The sequence below is a fragment of the Camarhynchus parvulus genome, chromosome 6 (assembly GCF_901933205.1).
Source record: "Camarhynchus parvulus chromosome 6, STF_HiC, whole genome shotgun sequence".
Taxonomy (NCBI): domain Eukaryota; kingdom Metazoa; phylum Chordata; class Aves; order Passeriformes; family Thraupidae; genus Camarhynchus; species Camarhynchus parvulus.
Window position 1 is genome coordinate 14,333,327 of NC_044576.1, and position 19,276 is coordinate 14,352,602.

At 38.2% G+C, this 19,276-nt stretch overlaps 1 protein-coding gene across 5 annotated transcripts in view; it reads right to left on the reverse strand.

Annotated features, from left to right (window-relative positions):
- KAT6B (lysine acetyltransferase 6B) overlaps positions 1-19,276 on the reverse strand; it is a 102,576-nt gene that overhangs the window by 26,568 nt on the left and 56,732 nt on the right. For 3 of the 5 annotated variants that reach the window (XM_030951074.1, XM_030951072.1, XM_030951073.1), the window contains 6 exons: positions 15,755-16,686; positions 14,707-14,828; positions 13,234-13,349; positions 11,097-11,238; positions 7,887-8,048; positions 5,450-5,543 (listed from right to left, as the gene is read on the reverse strand). In XM_030951074.1, coding sequence (XP_030806934.1) covers positions 5,450-5,543; positions 7,887-8,048; positions 11,097-11,238; positions 13,234-13,349; positions 14,707-14,828; positions 15,755-16,686 — 1,568 coding nt within the window. The remainder of the gene's footprint in view (positions 1-5,449; positions 5,544-7,886; positions 8,049-11,096; positions 11,239-13,233; positions 13,350-14,706; positions 14,829-15,754; positions 16,687-19,276) is intronic. The other 2 variants (XM_030951077.1, XM_030951076.1) reach the window with 2 other exon arrangements.

Sequence of the window (19,276 nt, forward strand, 5' to 3'; positions counted from 1 at the left end):
TCTTCAAAGCTGTGAACCACAAATAAACACTATTAAGAAGCAATGTAGGCTAATGAATGCTGCCACTAACCAAGCAAAAGATTGGTTACCAGTTATAAAACATCACTAATGGTACTGAGCTCCTCTATCACTGCCTCTGATACTTACTCATGAAAAACTTACTCTTTTAGGAAGAAAGAAATAGTTTTTCCTTAACAGTTTTCCATTACTTGTAGAGCAATTTTTTTTGTTCCTCTCATTGTTTGGAAATTTGACTTCCCTGTGCTATACCTTAGCCTGTTGTAGTGCTATTACTGCTGCTGCCCTGCTGCTTCTGCACATCAGGACTTGTAGATTTACTCACCTGTTTGAACAGAACAATAAACAAAAACCAACACTTGACCAAGAAACATACCAGATTTGGGGAAGTGAGCAAACAAGGACACTTAACAGAGCCAATTTTCCTACACCACAATAGAAGTTCTCAGGTAATATAAATTCTATTTGTTTCTTCCACTGTCAGACTTAAATTGCCTTTCCCTATTATGGTTTTCTCACAAAAAAATCTGAGCTACACATGCTAAATCCTAAAGGTGAATCAGGGGTTAAGTCAAGCTAAGGAAAAAAAAAATCCAGCCTTTTGCAGTAAGTGATAGGAAAGTTTAAAAAGTTAGCACTGAGTTTCCAATACAGACAAATGAACAAAAAAAAAAACCCAAACCCACAAAACAAAGAATGTATTTAACCCAAACAGAATCCCAGCATCCTTAAACATGTTTCATCTCTTGAGCAAGAATAATAATTTCACAATGAAGAGATAAACCAAATAAAAACAAGGAATTCTGAAGGGGAAGAAGAAACTGCTACAATCAGTTGGACCAGAAACAGCCTCAAGATAAGTAACAAAAGGCTACCAAGGACTTTGCTCCTCAGCATTAAGCCCAGTTGTTACTGTAATGCAAATGAACTGTCAAGATCCTAGCCAGCACAGTTGGAAAGGTTTATCCTAACAGTCACATGCATTTCTTTTCTTCCAGCTGCTGGCTAGGCCTCCAGCATGGAATTTGCAATCCAGTATGCAGAAATGTGAGACTGTGACAAGATGAGCTCTGTGAAGAAGTATGAATCAAAAGACAACTTTAAACTTATAGAAAACAAATATGAAATACTGCTGTATTTCATTCTAGTAATAACGAACACTGTGTTAGGTATGCCAAATAAAGAAATACTAGTATGTTCTGGCACTGCAGTCTAATGAATAGAAATAGAAAGCATATGAAGATTCCAGGCTTTGCAAGAGCTCAAATGAGGAAAGCAAAGAAAAATGTCTTGCACAGAGAAGTTGCTAAAGTTTATAAAAGAAAAGGGTCTGCACGGAGAGAAGCTCCAACCCTGTGGCTTCAGTGCTTGCACTGTCCCTAGCAGAGCAGCAATACAGGCTGAACTGACAGGGGCAGCCAAAGACTCACCCAAATGCAAGCACAGGAAAGCAATCCCTGGGACAGGAACCATAGCTGTGCATCACTGCAAGGGACTTGAACTGAAACAAACCCACAATGGGCTCTTATGCAATAAAACCTGCTTTCTGCTTCATTTCTGGGGCAACTTCAGCTGGAGCCTGCTTGCCCAAAAACTTTATTTACAGCAAATATAAAAGATGGATGCAGAAGTCAATTCTTCTCCTTCAGACAAAACCCTGTAATCACAATCCTGTAAATCCCACAGAATACAAGAACAACAAAGAACTGAAAACAAAACAAACAGCTCAGACCCAAAAAGTTTGGCAGGAGCTTTCAGTCCTGTAAAAGGCAGGAAGGTATAAATGTAACAAGCAAATTAAGACCCTTATTCATTTTCAGGAAATGTTTTTTATGTTAGCTACACTCCAAGTGAAAATCAGATTCCCTATGCCTATGTAAAAAATCAACCAACTGCTACAAGATAGTATTTAATAAAGCATACTTAGTGTAACAAAGTTCAGACTTCATGTAAACCATTTTGTCTTCAGTATAACATGGTAGAAAATAGAACAGGTTAAAATGATTGTTTAGAGTGAATTAAACAAAATGAAGAAGTATCAAGTTTCAATTTTACAAATCAATAGTTTAACCATTTAATACAATATTTATGACTAAACTTTTCTCAATTTCTAAACAGCCCAACAAGTTTCTATCACAGTCAAAATCTCTAACTTCCCCACAATTAATAATAATAAAAAAAAAATCTTACCAGGCTTTAAAAAAATATTCTCAGTTACAGAGGATATTTTTTAATTTTAACAACATTTCTACTTAAATGATGAATGACATACAGAAAACTAGAAATTAAATTATTGCTGAAGCCACTCAGAATAGCAAACTCAGGCATTTTACAGCATGCCTGCTTCTCACAAGAGTTAATTTCCTCTTTTAAAAACTCCTCTTTCCCATAGGTGAGATTACATATTCCTGAAGAGACAGACCAATAGACCTTTATATTGGTGTCTACAGAGTAAGAAATACTGCTATTACCAGTTTGGATATGAAATACAGGTAAGTTTAAATGTAGTTAAGAAAATGTTAAGGTGAAAAGGCTAAAAATCAGTGGTCAGAAGACAAATACCTATTTTTCCTTTAGCAAAATGAAAGAATTTATTATCCCTTGTTAGTTACAGCATGACCATATAAGACTCATCTGTGAAAATTAAATTAGCTCAAGACAAAATAATGCATCACAATCTAAACAAACAAATGCATTTCACTTACCAAAAAGAAGCAAATTTTAACCACAAACTACATTTTCAGCAGACTGCTGACAAAGCAGAAGTTGTGTAGTGGCTTAAAGGCTGTGTTCTTTCCAGCCTATCAAGTGTCTGGATATATACAAAATAATGTGAGCAGTCAACTGCTTGCACACAGTTTTTAAAATCTTCCCTTCTGTGGTTTGTAACTATCATTTTCTGAAAATTACTTGCTCAGTTACATTTTTATTATTATAGTCTAAACACTGTTCTGGTTACTGTTATAAAAAAAGACAAGTACCAGTGACTGCTTCACAGATTTCAAAATAGAGCAGTTTACAAGCATTACCCACATAACAAATGAGGACTTAACATTCAGAGCATAAAATTTATCTTGCTATGACTTTATGAGAACATGACAGTCTAGATAATGTCACTGGCAAAGAATGCTTTAAACTACGATAAACTTGGTCTGTTCAAGTTTAGAATAATAACTGGGAGGGTTTGTATCACATCTTCTCAGACCAGTTAGAGCAATTTATACTCAGGAGACCACAAGTGAACAGAAAGAGTAAAGCACAAAGAAGATGGGAGTTAGTCCAAAGGCAGAAACACATCAAATTACAAGAAAAAGAGTAAATAATTCATTCTGAAGAGTTTTCCTGTAAAAAAGCTTTATCTGAATTAGTGACCCCAAAACCTATGTCCCATTTCATGGCATTTAGCCTCCCTCCTGAAAAGAGATACACATACATTGCAGGAAAACTAGCCTTGAAAGTTTTCCCTTTCCTTCTACATCTAGGGAAAACCAGCCACAAGCAGTTCCCTCACTACCTTTTAGGTAGTTTGCACCTTACTCACAGTACAGAGCCAGACTTTCTCAGTCATCTCTTGGTTCCTCATTCTGTTGGCAAATGAAACAGTCTGATTCCCAGTTAGTTAAGGGAACCTCTGTCCAAAACCAAAGGGGAAGTACTGAAGGACTGCCTGTGTGCTACTGAAGTGGGCAGTCTGGTAGCCACAGAAGAAGCTAAAGGTGTCTCTGGGCTGTGCCCAGTTTGTACAGCTGCAGCCCTCACCTGTGATCTGAACGTGTTTGCAAAGAGGAGGGTCTAAGAATAGCACCAGATAAGCTCCAAGCAAGTTATCACATAAAACCTAATGATTCAAACAACCCCATGTACTTCCAGATTTTTCCAGAAGGACAAGAAGGCCAGAACACCCTATTGATTTTCCCAGACTGAGCAGCACAAGGCACAGGGGTAGAGCACACTTCCCGAGAGACACAGAACACTCATACCCTGACCTTCTGTGGAATCCACGGGTTTCATGGCTGTGCCATCAGTTTTATATTTATAACCATTGCAAACTCAACCAGAATAACATTTGTTGAGAGCGCTTTTTTTTTGTTTTTTGAGAGGGAGAGAGAGACACCACAGAGTAAGAAACAAAGGAAAAGCCTGGAAGTACTTACCAGTACCCACTTAAGAGCTCCTCATCTCCTTTTGCAAAAAAGAAAGGATTCTAATCCTAAAACAGGGCTGATTTCTAGCTAAGTAAGCTCAAAGTTGCCTCCACAGACCCAGAAATACATGGTACTTCTCACAGCCTTTGCTAAAAGGTTGCAGAAGGCGCACAATGGAACAGCTGCTGTGTTCCACTCCAGTGACAGCTACATTTCAGTGGTGGATTAAGTGGTCCAGAACCATTTTTACCTAACTCACAGGGGCATAGTGAAGGCTGTTTATAAAGCCATGCAATGATGGGACATACTAAGTATCTTTATACACTCTAGCACAGTCATGCTGGGTACAACAATGCAAGAACAGAACTTGAAAACTCTACAGTTACAAATGATTGTCTTTGTCCTGCTGTTACACTGCAATGTATTATTATTTGCATTTTAATGTTCTTGCATACACCTTCAGGGCAGGAATCCTATTATCTGAACTGTCTCTACCCTCATGTAATTCTACAGTGCCTTATAAAACATAATAGTGAAAAGCAACCACATACAATATACACTAACTCCTTATCATCTTCCCTCTAAATTACAGTAGAGAGATGGATTCAGGAGTAATGAGGACACTCAACTGAGAAGTTTCCTTAGATAATTTTGTTTAGAGTTCCCTTGTACAAAAAGATTTGGGGAATAACAAATCTATATTTAAACCAGTGTGCCTGAAGCTTTCTAACAGGTCAGACAGCTCAGCAAAATAAAGCAGCAAGTATGTGTACAGCCACTAACACCTACACCCTTTCTGGAAAGAATTTTCACTAAGAAAGTGATGAACACAAAAACCAAAATACTTTTCTTCCACAGGGCAATTCTTCAATTAAAGCTTGGTGGGTTTTTTTTTGGCTAAAAAAAGATACAAGCTAGAAATATTAAAATGGAGAGAATGCCTCAGACTAACACCTTCTTAGCTATAATCACAAATAATTGCCTCTTCTTATACTAATGAGCAAAGCAAAATGGAAAGTAATTTAGACAATTCATTCAGGGTAATAGCTTCGTGAGCTAATATTACTGCCGAGAGATCCATTCTCAATTTCCTCGAGTACAATAACAGAGCAGCACTAAGTTTTTCACTTTAGGGAGCTTTTCTATCCTATGTAAATATAAACAGAAATCCCATTATCTATTGATAAAAACAACAGAGTGAGTTAAATAAAGTTTCATATGTTACACTTTCATATAACAGCCATCAGCTCCTTGGATCACAAGTGTAAATAAAACACTTCACTTACTGAAATCAATGAGAAACCTTCCAAATCCTTGCCTTTGGTATTGGGGCATGATCATTATGCAGGAGACATTGTACTTCTGCTGGCAAAGCTTTTCCTGTGGGAAGGAGAAACAGATCAAGTATGTCAAAGCACTGCTGAAGTGGGCAATTGCCTGCACCTGCTACTGTCCTTGTAAAATATCCCAATAAGGTGAACAGATGCATGGGTTCAGTACCAAAGTCAAATAATTCCATGTTAATGTCTAATTTTAAGAAAGAAGTATCAAACATACCCTTCAGAGTTGTCCACCATTTTTTTCACTGTCTCTGGCTTGGAGGGGGGAAATGTGGGGGGAGCAGTAGGTCACCTCTGATGCATTGAGCATTCTGCATGTAATCACCCTCTTTTATACAATTTGTTAGTATTGTTGCTGTTACTGTTCAATTTCTTATCTAATTGCTATTTCCAGGAAATTGTTATTCAACCCATAACCTCTGCATTTTGCCTCTCTCTGTCACTGGAGGGAGTGGGGAGTGGCTGCATGGGGTTCAATTTCCAGCTGGGCTTAAAGCACAACCATGAGGAAAAGGCTGAGGTACCTCATGCCTTCTTTGCCTCAGTCCTTAACAGCAAGACCAGCTGTACTCAGGGTACCCAGCCCCCTGAGCAGCAGGAAGACAGAAACAGGGAGCAGGATGAAGGCCCTGTGATCCACAAGAAAATGCTAAGTGACTTGTCATGCCACTTCAAACATCTCTAAGTCCACAGAGCCCAAGGAAACTGCTGGAAGAGTTCAGGGAGCCACTCTCCACCATTTCCCAGCAGTTCTGGTTAACCATAAAGGTCTCAGCTGACTGGAGGTTAGCAACTGTAAAACAAATAAAAGGGCAGAAAGAGGATTTGGGGAACTGCAGGTCTGTCAGCCTGACCTCTTGTGCCAGGGGAAGGTCACAGAGCAGATCATTTTGACTGCCATCACGTGCCTGTGCAGGACAACCAGGGAATCAGGTCCAGCCAGCTTGGGTTTACGAGAGGCAGGTGCTGCCTGACTAACCTGATCTCCTTCCATGACAGGGTGACCCACTTGGAGGAGTTGGGAAAGGCTGTGGGTATGTTCTACTTGGGCTTTTCTCTCATCCCCAGTAAGCAGTGACAGGTTGAGAGGAAATGGCCTCGAGTTGCATCAAGGGAGGTTCAGATTACAGGTTAGGAAAACTTGCTTCACTGAGAGGGTAACAAAGCATTGGACCAGACTGCTCATGGGAGTGGTAGAATTGCCATCTCTGGAAATGTTCAAAGTACTTGTAAATGTGGCACCTGGGAACACTGTTTAGTAGCAACCATGGCAGTGCTGGGGTAACAGTTGGACTCAATGATCTCAAAGGTATTTTCCAACATGAACCATTCTATGATAAGGAACAAAAAAATCAAGAGACTCACCTTAAGGTGCAACACCTTAAGTACATGGAGAAAATACTTGGCTAAATAAAAGTTGACATGTCTGTCACAGGAAGTTCTGACTGACATTAAAGACAGTGTAAATTGTGCCTATATGTCTCACTTAAATTCCAGCAAGGCCCACCTCTCAGAAGGATGTGGCCAGATATCCAAGAGATTACTGTATAATATCCAGATACTCTGACAAGGCTTCTCCCAAGTACTATTTTCCCACAAATCACTTATTCAGAAAGAAAATATATAGTCAATAGGAGGCAGCAATACTAGGATCAGCAAGTAATGAGTTTTTGAGTAACTGTACCTATTCAACAGAGCCCTTAGGGGCAAATTATGAACAATAATGGAAGCTTTTCCTATTGCAGGCACATCTAACTATAGTTCTCCATTTTTCTTGGTCATCTTTGTCAAGATAGTTCACTTAAGTATTATTTTTGTCAACAGCAGCCATCTATTACTTGAAAATCAGTACTACAACTGAGACATTCACTCTAAACAAGGCAGGCACCACGAAGTCAGGCAATGTATTTTTACATGGGAGCAGCAAGTAACTGCATTAGATCAGACTGCACACAAGAGAGCAACAGCACTGCCCATTTACATCTAAATAGGCAGCTGGAACTGCCAGCAGTCAAGCCATGAAAACACATCAACATTCCAAATACCTGCAACTTTTACAAGTTAGATTTGGCATACTAATGCAAAAATGTTGGGGAAGGAAAAAGATTTAAATATTCAACTGAAACCACAACAAATTCTGGAAACAAAATCCCCAAACAAGAAAAAGCCTACCCCAATCCACGTGGCTGAAAAAATTCTGGATTTGCATCAATCAGAGGCAAGAAAGTACAATATATTTGAGACAATGCACATAATGTTCAAGATCTAGAGAGAGGTTTTCAAGCTTATGGGTTTTTTTCTGATTTTTCTTTGCTTCTGAGTGAAGCAGTAAGGAGAGCAGGATATTACAAATATTAAATAAACCCACTTTTAAAATTTTTACCTTAGAGAAATATCCAACTAAATGGCAGCCTTTCTCATCATTTTTTGTAAGGACATAGAAGAGGAATGGTTCAACATCATAATACAATGTTTTGTGGTCCAGAAAGAGCTTAGCTAACAAACAAAGATTCTGACAATAAATTTTGCTCACATTTCCATCAACCTAGAAAAGCAAGACAGATGCAGTTATTTCCATGGCACCAACAAGTTAGGACAAAACAACTTATTCAATCAGTCGTATCCAAGAAGGAAACATGAGCAGTGTGGTGTTACAAGAAACAAACAAACAAAACACATCAAGGTTCAAAAGAGAAATGCCCCAGTTTCTTCTTAAATAAGAATCCTCCAGTAGGTGCTAATTACTTTCCATTTTTAAGTAACCTCTGAGTATGTGGATTTATTAAACAAAGTAACTTCACCTTTTAGCTGCTCAAGACAGACTTACCTCTTTCATTTTATTCCTGGAATGAGAATGTGTATGACTGGATACGACTGGCCGATAACAAAAATGCACTAGTTAAAACTGCCTTAAATTTTGGGTTGCTAGAAGGGAGTGGAGTACAGCAACTTTTAAAAAAATCCCACACAAAGAAGTGTATTATGTTGAATCCTTAAGATGTAAGGCCAATAAATGAGTAGTAGCAAATTACATATCAATCACATCAATGTTTTGGATAAATTAGACAAGACAAAATTTCCATGCCAGGCTAAAATGCTATTGAGCGAGAGAGGTAAATTTCCTGGCTAAACACTAGAATTAGTCTAGGTATATTATGAGTGAAAAGAGTCAAGCTGTGATTCAGACAGCTACAGAAAAGCCAGACACAAATGCAGATTTCCTAGATCAATTAGGTACTTCCTGAAAGGCTCAGTCAAAGGCAACACATTTTTGAAATAATCTTAATAGAAAGCTTTAGTTGTACTGATGTTTTTGATAATGACAGTAGCTGTATTTCATTCAGAGAGAGACAAATGATAAGAACTGTGCAGAAAAAGAAGCCATCTTCTATTCTAATTTGTTTTGAGTAAGAATCTTAGTTACAAATCTAAGCAAAACCCATCCTTTTGGATATATTTAGGTATTTTAAGGGGGAACATCAGTAGTATAGCTGCATTAAGTGGATTGAAGAAAAAACATTCAATGAATAACTACTGCTCCTTAAGGCATCAGGATAAACTTGGATACAGCTCTTAAGAGCCTATTGAATACGTAAAACTCTCTCACAGCACACTCCATTAACTACTGCTAATACGTAAGTCCAGGTGCTTTTTATTACTTTTCACACTTATTAGCAAGTGTGCAAATTAAATGTGAACAATAAGTAAGAAGAAATCACCACTGGCTAAGGCTGAAAATGCAAATTATGTGAGCTGTCTTTTTTAGTAAGAACATTTGTACAGAAATGTAAAAAACTTCTTAAATTTCAGGCAAACACAGCTTGTTCGTCAGTTTTAAATGTGAGAAGCAGGGAAAAAAGAGGGACAGCAAGCTCAAAAGGAAGCATCTGTCAAAAGTTGCTTGGCTACAGCATAATAGTAAGCTATGTCAAAGTCTGCTCTCAAATCTGTCAAAGTCATCCTCTGGGCAGAGGTACATAAATCACAAAATGCCAAACTTATTTCCATTTCTCTCAAAAACACAAAGCATGAAGGAAACCACAAACTCTTCATTCTGCCTAAAAGAAAATGGTTGCACAGAATTCTTGAAAGGATCTATGAAGAAGGACATCAACTAATGACTAAGTTTCTACAGCAGTCAGTGACAACTGACATTAACCTTTGAAATAAAAAGACCCAAACCAACTACATTTATTTCAGAAGGGTTAACACAAGTGCTTACTGAAGCACCCAAAATAGACAAAGGGAACAAAAGCAGTGGAGAAAGAGTTGGGACACTGCTTTCACAATACTTTGTTTTCCATGTGTTTCTTTCAGCAATCCCCCACCTTCCCATCCCTTTCTCAGTATTTCTCTGCACTTTATTTTCTTAAGAATTTTTCATTTATGTATTAGCAATAGTTAATAGAAATAAATGAGAAAGCACAATTTGCTTATTGTATGCTCCACAGTTCTTAACACCTGCTAACAGAGAAAATCAAGTTAATTTAAACAGTCCAGGGCAATTTCATTCTTGATAGGAAAAGAGGTAAGTCTATTTACAACCTAAGTCTTTTGCTGGCAGTTCTTCAATAATTATAAAAACTGCTCAAGTCAGGAAGGACACAATCTTGATGAAAATAGTTTTTTTTTTAATAGCACAAGCATAACCAAATGAACCAAATACAAAGATCTTGTTCTAACTTAAAAAAAGACTTCCAGACTGCATCTACCATTTTTTGAACAGAAAATGGCAATGACAAAGAACAAAGGACATTTATACAGTTTGAAAATACAAGTTTGAAGAAGGATATGACATCTGCAATTGAAGAGAAGTTATCAATATCTGCATCTCAATAACACTGTTGAGAAAAGAAATCCTAGTAACCCCACCAGTCTTTTCTGTTATTACTGCCTGTAATAATGCTTGAGAAACTGGAAAATTAGGGCATAGTTTTAACTGCAGGTCTGCTATTAGAAACACAGAATTCTCTTGTCCAGGATATACATAAAACTTCACACTTAAAATAAGTCATCTCCCAAAAGAAAAACATAGATGAATAAATCCAAAGTTGAGGTTGTAGGATTTTTTATATCTCAGGGTAAGTTTCTCAAACATCCAAAATGAAGGCAGAAGCACTCAGGAGCTACATTTGTAATTTCAGAACACACAAGAAGCTGCTTTACCTGCTTTTATACTTTGGGAGCACCTACATTATGATTAGACTTCTCCCTACACCCAAGACACTCAAGCAGCCAGAAATGAATGGGTGTCAAGGGGTACTTCTGCTGAGAAGGGAAAGGCAAGCCAATCCAAGATGAGAACTGCAAAGGAAGCCCTAAGATTCATGCCAGCCAAGTATCTTAAAGAGCCTGGCTAAGGCATGAAGTACAAGTAAAGAACAAATAATGAAAGAACATAGCAGGGTAGAACAGACTTGGGAAGATGGATTTGTTTTTGCAGTATCAGCAGAATCTCAACTTGGTTTTGCAATATAAAAAGAATCTCCAAGGAAGTACTTAAGAATATTAAAGTTTTCACTAGTTCTACAGCTAGTCTGTAACATCTACAAACTGGTTATTTTCCAAAAGCTTATACTTTTGATACACTTACCTCAAATACTGAAAGGTCATTTCTTCTGTAGATTTCATTGGCTGGAGGATGAAACCAGCCACATTTCTCTGAGTGCCTTAACAAAATGTTTTTACTTTTCATGTATTTAAGACAGAATTCACACAGGTAAAGCTTTGGTAATCTGTAGGAAAATTAAGAAGATATTTTATACAAAAAGTTCATTATATTCCATAAACAACGTTACCACAAATGAAAAACCCTTTCCATTCAAATATAAAGTATCATGCATAAATGCTGCTAAAGCATAACTAAATAAGTAAATAGAACATTAGAGTGAATGATTAAACATTCACACACTACTCATCAGAAACTATCAGCTCCAATCAATCAACCAACCACAGTGAACTTAATTCAATAGAGCTGTGCTGTGGTCAGTTTGTGGTTCAGCCTCCGGCAGATCTCAGTTAGTTCCCTTCCCACCCTCCACCCCAGCTTTTCCTTCCATCAAAGTAAGCACACTGGAGTAATACTTAAAATTTCATCTTTCCTGTTCCTAATAAATATAAAGGAAGGACAAATCAGGATACAGGGGATCTCCTTTTAATTTTCCTTATTTTGCTTCTGGGGAAGGCTTGGAGATGACTTTTCTTCCCACTGTATTCCAAATTCTTGAGCAAGACAGCAAACTGGTTGGATTTCACCCCCTCACCTCCACCTAAACTATCACTTTACTACAGAAGCCAACCCAAAGAGTTCACATAAAGGCAAAACATCTCCCCTCCACAATCTCCACAGCACAGGCAACACAGACAAGTGCACTTCTCTGGGGAGGATCCAGTTCAGACTACATACAAGTAACCCACATGAACTGTGAGCTACATACCATCATAAACCACTCCCTTTGGTAATTTTTATGGCTACTTACCTTCATTTTAAAATTACTGAATCAGTGGAAGACTGCTCTAGAAACTAATTAGTCTGCAAAGTTTTAGAGCAGAGGACAATCTTTATCTGCTCTGAAGTTACTAGCACATCCTGGGATTACAGCCATGGTTTGCACTATTCCACTATCCTAAGAAGTTCATCAACAACATAAAAGGTAGTTTGAACTATTTGTTCAATGATGTAATCCCACTGCACTCAACTGAGAGCCACAGTGCCTCCTACAGCGTCATCCACTCTAGCTTCATACTAATAATTAACCATCATTATGCTTCTATCTGGGATTTATTTACCTGATGGAATAGGTAACTCACCCTTTCACAATAAATTAAGGGAATAAAAAGCAAAACTGAAATAAAAAATTAACACTACAAAAACTGTGGTTATAATAGGAAATGGAAACGCTCTCCACACTTTTTTAGCCCTAGATTTATATATGATGGATACCTGACAAATCCCTCATTCCCACCATAGAAACAAAAGGCAGTTTAGAGTACCACTATGCAACAGCCTTTTGGAACAGATCACGTTGCATGCTATAGTAGCAGAGCTTGATAAACATGCAGTTCTGAATATCTTCCCGTGTGCCACAGAGACAACAGATTAATAAAACATTGATTTTCAGCACACACAAAACTCTGCAGAGATATGCTGAGCACATGTACTAGTCCAGGCTCTCTGCCTGACGCCAAGGCACACCCTTGCAAAGATGGTCAGAAATGAGATGCTATTACCACAACTTGCCCACTTTTACTTCATTTATTTAGCATGACATCTCCCCTGGTCCTTAGAAAAAAGGAGATTAACACTGGACCACAACCAAAAGCAATTTATCTAAAGGGGCAGAAGTCAGACATACCTCATTGCAATGGTGTAAGAAAAAACAACCAAACAAAAAACAACAAACTCAAAAAAAACCCAGACAAAACCAAACAAATAAGTGAAAACAAAACCAACAAAACAAAACCACAAAAATAAAACTTGAACAAAACCACACAGATACACGCTACATATTAACATTTCTACAGGACTAGGAAAACTACTTTTTACTGCATCTTTGATTTAGAACTAGCAAAAAAAGAATGACAAATCCCTGTTCTCAGTTATAATTACAAAAGCAAATTTACTTTTAAAGGCTTTAAATTATAAACAGTTACAAAAGAGTAAAAATAAGTTGCAATGTTCACATCAGAAAAAATGCCAACTACGTATGGCAATCTTGACAACTTGCTACCTTGCATATTCCTGTGGGTAAGGTGAAGAGTACCAGGTCTGGATCTCATATTTTCCAAACTCAATCACTGAAGGATATCGCCCACTTGTTTCACCAGTGTTTTTACACCCAATTTTCTGTCAGGTGCAATTAAAAAAAAAGAAAAAGTATTAGTTATAGAAAAGTAGAAGAAACTTCAGCTTTATATAACCAATTTCACCCACTGAAAGCATGAGAAATCTGAAGCATCCGAATCAGTTGCTTCAAGCTCTTTAAATCCTGACAGAGGACAGAGTTTGCAAACAGAAAATACAAACCACAAAAGCCCAGCCAAAGAAGAGGCACAACAGCCTCAAATTCTATTCTCCCACAGCACCTAGTGTGATGACATCCCTATAATTCTGGTGCAAACTCAAAGCTGTCCTTTTGTCAAAAGAATGAGAGAAAAGGTATCAGCACAACCCTTCGAGAATTTACCTCAAAGAGTCACGAATATGCTAACACTTTGATTTCAGCTATAATACTGCATTTAAGCTGATCAAAAAATGACTGCTAGGCTCTAAAGGGCTGGCAAAATATAAAACAGTAAGAAAGGTGGGGGAAACCAAGCAATTTCTATCTCAACTTCTAGAAACCTTGCCACCTAACATTTTCAGGGACTGCATATGAAAGATAAAGAAAGCAAGTAGTGGGAACTGTTTCCATGAGGAAGCAGAAGTACAAGCTAATAATGACACTGAATCTTTAAACTCAATTTGAATTTGTTGGTTAACATGCTGTGAAAGGAGACTGCAAAAAAGTCACCGTGTAATGTCAGTTCTTGTACACTAAACCTGAAAAAAACCTGACTTCCATTACTGAAAAAAGTACAATGAACAGCCATTTCTGATGTCATTTTAAGAAAGCAGCAACTGAAACGTTACATTCACCCACCTTCTGATCTGGGTTCTCACAGACACTGGTTGTTCATTTCACAGACACAGAAAAGTAAAAGTCTGGTTCACTAGTCTGATTCAGTTCAAATATTATCACTGCTAGATAAAGTCTACAGTATTTAAAGTGTGGTGACTAATCAAATAAAATGAATTTATGGACTCACTAAAACTGATTTTCTACCAAGCAGCGTTTTCTAGGACTGACTTAGCTTTTCAGAATATCTGCTTCATTTGCAGAGGAAAATCATTACGGACCAATATCCTCTCAGTCCTGACCAGGACATCAGCTACTTTTAAACTCTATGTTTGATCCTGTAGTCCTGTTTCCAAAATGCTCAAGTATATCTTTCAAAATCTATCTTAAGTGTCACTTATCATCTCATCCATTCCAGCACAATGCCTTGTCTCCTATCTGCATATACAGTATCTCTCAAACAGAATTCACAGCAAGCATGATGCATTAAATTAAAAGGAATATATTAGAAATGAAGATGAAGAGACTTTTTATTTACAGTTTATATTTACAGAAATAATTATATTTTGGCAACATGATTCTTACCTCCAGGGAAAGTTCTCGGGCCTGCTTAAACACTTCCAAATCCTCCTGTGTAACAGTGTCCTTGCTTCCCAACAGAAATACATCCGTATTTTCTTGTTTGATGCTTAGTTTGATTTCAGTATCTGTTATTTAAAACCAGCAAAAAGTTTATTCACAGACATGAAGATTATATTTGCACTAGCAGTGATACTACTAAACAGGATTGCAACTATGGCTGTCCCCATTGTAACCAAATTTGGGATTACTAAGTAACAGAAGTGAACCCTTCACCCCCCCTTCTTTTGTAGCTTGCTGTTGCACAAGCTATTTTTTGGTACTTGCTTGTCTGTCTGTATAAGCCTTTATAGTCCAGTTCTACTAAACTAGTTTTGAACCTCATGAAATGGAGCACATTTGATTGCTAGAACTACGCCACCTGATAAATTCCAGTGTATTCCGGAAGGTAAAAAATAAACACAAGAGAAAAAAAGTTGCCCTTAAAACTTGAAGATTAATGCTAAACTAAGTCTTCATTCAAACATCATAAATTAAAAGGGTTTTTTCTCAAATAAAAGTAATAAAAAGGTAGTTCACAGCAGTAGAGATCAAGTGTTGTGGAGACTGTAGTACAATGGAACTGTTCATGAAAAAGCAATGGAGCAGAGGGAAATGAATTGAAATGCCCACCGTTATAAGCACTGACAGTACACAATCACACAGTCATGATGACAGCACTACTGCCACAGGAAGGGCAGGGGAGAACAAGGAGGTGGCATGACAAGTGGCTACTCATGCGCTACTACACAGCCAGAAGCAACATTATGAAGGCATTTGGGGCTCCTAGTGTCACTACAGATGCAAAAAATAAAAAAGTGGTGTGGTATTAGTCAGAAAAAAACCAACCAAAAAAATGTTTTGAAGATTTAGTCAGCATTAGATAAAAGGTCAAAGTTTTGTTGTTTTTGTATGAAAGTGAAATAAGAACAAGAGAAATAGCTAAGACCTATGTGATAAGAGTTTTGGTTTTGGACGGGACGCAGGTTTGGTTGGCGCTTCGACCTTTGCTTACCATCATCCTGATCAGGTTTAATCCTTCCGTCTGTCAAGCTCCCCTTCCCTGGTGAGGGGGTCCCCATCTGAGGGGTCATTTTATACTTTAATCTGCCTAGAATCCTGTGCTTTTTAAAGAAAGCTGTTCTCTTGAGGTGAGCAATTGCTTTAAAAGCATGTCCTCTAGACACACCCCATCCAGAGACACAGGCATGAGACACAAACCTACTCCTAACCTCTTTCTTTCCACAGAAATGATTATTAGATGGTGATGTGGAAGATAATTCTGGTTTACTGCACAAGTGCTTGAGGGGTGCATAGCTTGGGTGACTCTTTTTTCGAGACAGTTCATGAGTAGTATAGATATGAGAGAGTCCATCAAAGAGTCCCTTTAGCTGACTGCTGCTAGGAAGGCTACTAAAGGAGGGTATGCTTGACTGACTGGAAGAACTTTGGGGAGAGTTAAAAGAAGTCAAAGTGCTGGATTTTTGAGAACTGGGGCTCTGACCAGAGATGGGGATTGGGGGTAGAAGTGAAGAAGGTGGAGGTTTTAGCTTTTGTGTGGTACCTGTAGCCAACACAAGAGAAGTGCATGACTGTTTCTGAGAGACCTTTTTCCTTGGACGATAGTGCTTTGAAAAGTCTATTATTTCACCTCGTGATCTGCGACCATCAGGTGATGGTGTAAAGAACTTAGTAAGGCCATCAATGAGACCTTTGGTTTTCTTGTTAACTTTAAGTGTAGAGGCAGATATGTAGGTGGAGGTGGTGGTGATTTTGGTGGTGGCACCAGGCCGAGTGGGGTCTGTAACAGGCAATCTGCTGCTTGAATCCTTCACAGATGCAGCATGACCAGATGAAGGTGTGGTACAGACTTTAGTCTTTTGACCCCTACCAGGTGACCCCCTTCCTGTGAATGCATTCATGGATCCTTCATCACTGGTTACAGACCTATGCAAAAATTTGAAAAATAAAAATCAGCATTCAAAATCTTTACTGTCAAATAGCACTACAGTTTATAAAAGTTACCTGGAGCACTGTACTCAAAAATCTCTAAAGAAATTTAAAGACACTTACATTTTGGAAATACATTTCACACTATGACGTAACAATCATCTTTTTTTTCCCCTTCTCCTTTTTGTTCCCCCTCCCCTCTTATCTCTAGAAGACAGTCCAAAGACATATAAAAAGTGCTGGCATAGCAAGATCTTCCAAGTATACAGCCTTCTCATATACTTTCAGGCATAGCCTAAGTGTGCCTCTTTGGAAAAAATATCATTACATTGTGTTTGTACAACAACTGCTCCATCACCATAGAGTTTATTGTACACACAGAGAAGATTAATGTTTTCACTGTTAATATGATATCAAAACAGTTAACTTCAGACTACATTTGCTTAAACTGTAGAGAAAGCCTATTAATCCTTCAAAGCAAACAGTCAATCTTCAAGAAACTGCTTTTTTTCCACACTCTTGTTGGATTATGTAAAACATGGCAATAAAAGTTACCACCAAAGACCTAAAAGCCAAACAAGGTAGTTTATTAAGAGCATTACAACAGAACCAAAGAAATAGACTCTTTAGACATTCAAAATAGCAAAAAACAGAAATAGCAAAGGAAAGGAAAGAGCAAGGCTAACCAAGGTGCATTTGCAGAAAAGCCATGAACTCATCAGGCCTAACACAGACAGTGTTAGGAAAAAACAGAGTAGTAGTGAATCTTATTTAAATGCTAGGAAGAAAAAGAGCATACTGAAAGCCAACATTTGTGAGAATAGAATTACAGGTTTAACTAGTTGCTAATAACTGAAGAGAGGAACTACACTGCAGAGTAGTATATTTTAGCATACAGAAACAGAAGTTTTGAAAATATCTGCAGTAAAAGAAATAGTTATCGGGGCATACAATCAAATTGCAAAGCCAAACAAAGCTACACAGTTGTATCACATGCCTTCTTTCATTCCCTTTTCCATCCTGCTCTTTGAAGTTCACTTATTTACTTTGCAGCAGAAAGTTTTCTTCCACAGACTTCTACCCTCTTAATTGAGATACTGAAGTAATTAATTGCAACAGGTTACTTCTAATTAGGGATTCAACAGCCGAGGGCCACCATCTGGTTACTGACCTCCAAGAGCCCACCAGCTTAAGAACCAGCCCCTCTTCCACCCCACACATCCTTAAATTTGGTTAGTTCCTAAGAGGCAACAAAACCAAGAACTTCTAAATCTTTTGAATCCTTTGGTGTCATACACATAAGTCCATCCCAAGACCTGTTCTCAGTGCCAGATGTGGGAACCACCAGCAGTGCCAGAGGCCAGCACACACCTGGTTTAAATTAATCTTCCACAGTAATTTGCCTGTGAAGGGCTTCCTACAGATGGTCAACAGGCAAAAAATTATTCCAGTACCACTCGAAAGATTTTCTTTGTACTATACAAGGAGTAAATGGCATTGGCTAACCTTCCTGTATTTCATGTGATTACACACTTTTTATGTTCGACACTATTGTCTTCCATACCCCACAATCACTTTTAAATAGGATTTCATGCCAAAGAGTCTCTTCTCCTATTCTATCTCTAACCACTATTTTTCCAAAACAAGATTACTTTGTTTTATATATGAGACACCGAAGTAATAGAAATGTGCTGGCAGTATTGCAAATATTTATTTTACATAGTGCTTCCCAAGCACTCCTGTAACATGCTCATGCAGCTCACATGCTACAAAGAAAACCTTTCTGAAAATGTTAACAATCTTCATATAATACTAAAAGAACTTCTGCATCCTTTAGCATGATGTTCACTATAAAAGTTGCAGCTCAACATCTCAACAGTAAAACATAACACGAAAACCCTCATAACATTTCCAACCTTTCTATTACATGTATGAGGAAGGAAGAGAAGCAGAATTAGTGTCCAGGGGTACATTGCTGCTAAATCCACCCCTTGGGAACCCAAACATGCATGTCTGCAGAGAAGAAAGATGGCAGGACTGTATTAGAACCGGTCCCGGTTCTGGTCAGGGCAGGGTTAATTTTTGCAGTAGCCAAGGGGAACATGTCCAGGACCCAGTCGTTATTCTGTACCACCTCATGGGCAGGGAGAGGGACTCTCTTCCAGGGAGGAGGAGTTCTTTGCAGTCAGGTAAGCAGGGAGCAGCTGGGTAACCCCATGTCAATCACACGTGAATTGTTTTGCTTGTCTTGTACACTTTGTTATTGGTACTGTAGCTGTTACTGTTTGCTTTCTTTTCTCACTCCTGTTTCCAGTAAATTGTTCTTATCTCAGCCTGGATATTTACTTTTTGTGCCTTCAATTCTCCTCTCCAGACACTGGCAGGGGAGGGGGAAGCAAGAGAGCAGGGAGCCTCAGCAGGAGCACTAAGCTGGGGAGTATCACTCCTGAACCACAAGAGAGCCCTAACCTCCAGCTGAAGGTTTATGTGTTTTCAAAGAGTAAATACAACCAGAGGTACAACTAACACCCAAGGCATAGCTAGAGATATAGGGAATATTTTTATCATGCACACACAATGATATATA